General features: G+C 44.2%; 1 protein-coding gene across 1 annotated transcript in view; it reads left to right on the plus strand.

Moving 5' to 3' along the window:
* Nucleotides 1–2613: 2613 nt before the first annotated feature.
* The window catches only part of hoxb13a (homeobox B13a), a 4145-nt gene continuing 3552 nt past the window's right edge, over nt 2614–3206 (plus strand). The window contains exon 1 of the mRNA XM_008330561.3: nt 2614–3144. Within this exon, the coding sequence (XP_008328783.1) occupies nt 2882–3144 (263 nt within the window). The 5' untranslated portion in view covers nt 2614–2881. The remainder of the gene's footprint in view (nt 3145–3206) is intronic.

Here is a 3206-nt window from a genome sequence, read left to right on the forward strand (position 1 = left end):
TTCATGGTCTCTGTGCTGTTTCATGTACAGTCAGTGTCCTTTTTACGTGTACTTTAACGCAACACAATACAACGATGATTGACAGCGGCCTACGGTGACCGACATCACTACGATATTTATCGTATTTGCTGATGTCTCGTGTTTAGATCGATGATCGTGTTCAGATCGATGACTGGTCTTCATCATCTGTCTCATCTGTCTCCGTAGCTCAGTCCTGGTTAATCATTCCTTCAGTCAACAGCTCAGTCTGGATCTTTACACGTTCCACCCGGAGACACGATGGCGTCTCCTGCACACACACACACACACACACACCTCAAATAAACAGTAGTGGTTTCAAGGTGTGGGAGGCGGTGCGTGGCCTTGAACTTGAGCCGACTGAATCTGTCGTCCACCTCCCCTCTCTCCTCTCTCCCCTCTCTCTCCCCCTCTTCCTTTTCTGTCTTCCGTGTTAAACTTGACCTTGACCCTGAGTGAGGGGCCTGTCTGACCCCCCCAGACCTTTCTCTCTTTCCCGGACAGACCACACGACAGGAGAGAGACTGTCTGTCTGGTCGGCCTCTGTGCGTGAGTGCGTGCGCGCGCTTTTTGCGCGTCTGTGAGCTCCGCAGTTGGCAAATTGGTGACGTCATGTCTCCTGTCATGTTGCATATTATTTCTTCCCCAGACCAGTGCGTTGTTGTTGACTGTATATGTTTGTTGTTTTATATATATATTCTGTTGTCGTTTGTGTCCGACATCTTCAGTCCGCGGACACTTCGACAGGACTTCCGGTTCCGTCCAGACAGAAGTTCAGCTGTAAAATGTGGTTCTCACACATAAACGCAACAAATGAAAATCTAAAGAGTACAAATAATATTTATATATATATATATATATATTTATTTAAAAAATAAATAGTAGATTAAAAAATAAATAGTAGAAATTAGTTTAAAAACATCAAATTAAGTCAGGATAGAATTATAATTATAAATTACACATGCGTCGTCATTGGGTATTAAATAAATATAGGGAATATATATTTTTATTTATTGCACTTCCTTAAATCCATATATATGTGTATTTATGTATATATTTATATGTGTGTGTTTGTGTATATATGTACGTGTGTGATTTGATAACACTGATATAAAGACCTAATGTTTGGCAATTCAGTAGATTTATTTTTCGAAAATTTGACTCTAAATAATTGTTACAATGACTGTTTCTATAATGTTTTAATTTTTTTTAAATATGATTTTATTAATTAAGATAAATCCAGTGTGACTGTGTATCAGTCCAGTCGCTGATGTTCAGTCTTTTCTGCTTCAAAAAAACAAAAATATAACTTCATAGAAATGGAAAAAAAAAAACACTCAAATGTTCACACGGTCGTTCTGTTCTCTTGTCTTCGGGGGTCCCGACCCTCACTTTTGGGCCGTTTTAGAAGTACCGGGGAGAGACTCCCGTTTGGATCAGATGATTTTCACCTGTGAGTACTGGTTGTAGTATTACTTCATCTTTCCGTCTGTGCTGCTGGATTTAGATATTGGTCATACTGACAGAGACAGATATTTGTGGAGAAAGTACACGGTGTGTTTTTTTTTTTTTTAAAGTACACAGAACAAAAGTTTTTGTTTGAAATCTGGATCAGATCCACAGGAGGACCAGTAGAATCTGAATCTTTTTAACTCACCTGCGGCCGTGCGTGATTTATTCAAATACAGATTTAAAAAAAACAACTAGAACCACAACATGTCAAAGAGATGGATGACGTCACAACTTATTTTGTTTTCTGACTAGTAATTATAAAATAATATGGTTAAAAAGATTCATACGCAACAACAAAAAAATATTCATATACAGTGTTCGTGTTCATCACTGTCACTGGTTAACGGTGACGTCACACAAATTATCCAGACAGACAGAAAATTTAAAATCAGAATTAGAATCGACGATTTAAATACCGAACTAGTCGGTTCTACAGATGTGACGACGGTGATCGTAGGTCAGAGTCGATCGTGTTCCACACACATTAAGACGAGACATAAATGTGTGATGAAAACACAGCCGACACACCAACATCACCCAGTCACCGAGGTTATTACATTTTATTGAAATAAACTGAAAACTTTAAATGTATTAATGGAATTATTATAATTAATTTCATTTTAAGACAGTTTTTTTCTCTAACTCTCCCAGACACAGGGACTTTGCAGATGTTCAGACTTGTTTAAAATCCGAATTTCTCCAAATCTTCATCTTCGCTGCTCATTAGTCAAAAATCAGAACAGAGGAAAAAATAAATAGTTTTATATTTAGTCTGATTTCTGTCAGAACAGATTATTAATTCAGGATTATTGTGATATTGGAACATTTTTATGACCAGGAAAAAAAACCCTCTTTCTTATGCATTTGATACCAGTCAACGAGGACCGTGGACCACATCATCTCGTGCCACCGCTCCAGCCTCATAAAACCGTTCTCTGTGATTGACAGAGGACAAGGAGCCCCCCCCCTCCGCCCCCCGCTACCCCCGTCCCATCACGTGGTCATTCGCTGTCATCCAATGGACACGCAGCCTCCCTCTCTTCCCGGGCCTGGGGGCTTGTTGCGTCAAGGTTGCGGCGGGGATGTAACCCGAGGTCCGGCTGGTTTCTCCCCCCAAAGTCTTTGCCTTTGACCGAGTGCCGTCACTCAATGATTCACGGAGGTGCGCGTGAAGGTGCGTGTGAATGACCTGCTCCGTGTGCTCGTGGACAGCAGAGAGAAAGAGAGAGAGAGTGAGAGAGGAGTAAAACCCACAGCAGTGCACCTCACTCAGTCCACGCAGCAGGAACCGGAGCCGCGCTGAAAGGAGACGGAGAGGAGCGGAGAGGGCAGACCGGGAACAGCAGCGCCTATGACCGCCTCCCTGGTCCTCAATCCTCGCTGGCCAGCGGAAACGGTGATGTTCGTGTATGACAACAACCTGGACGACCTCAACAAGAACATGGAGGGACTGGTGGGGAGCAGTAACTTCGCCGCGGCCACTGCAGCCAGCCAGTGCCGCAACATCATGGCGCATTCGGCGGCCGCCGCGGCTCTGGGCGGGCACCCGTCCGGCCTCATGCACTCCTCGGCCGGCTACTCCACAGTGGACGTGTCGGCCGCGGGCTCCGGCGACGGCAGCTCGGGGGCCGCCGGGAAGAACGTGTCCGCCGGGGCCGGTCGCCCGCCGCACCCGA

Source organism: Cynoglossus semilaevis, chromosome 17 (assembly GCF_000523025.1).
Source record: "Cynoglossus semilaevis isolate Cse_v1.0 chromosome 17, Cse_v1.0, whole genome shotgun sequence".
Classification (NCBI taxonomy): domain Eukaryota; kingdom Metazoa; phylum Chordata; class Actinopteri; order Pleuronectiformes; family Cynoglossidae; genus Cynoglossus; species Cynoglossus semilaevis.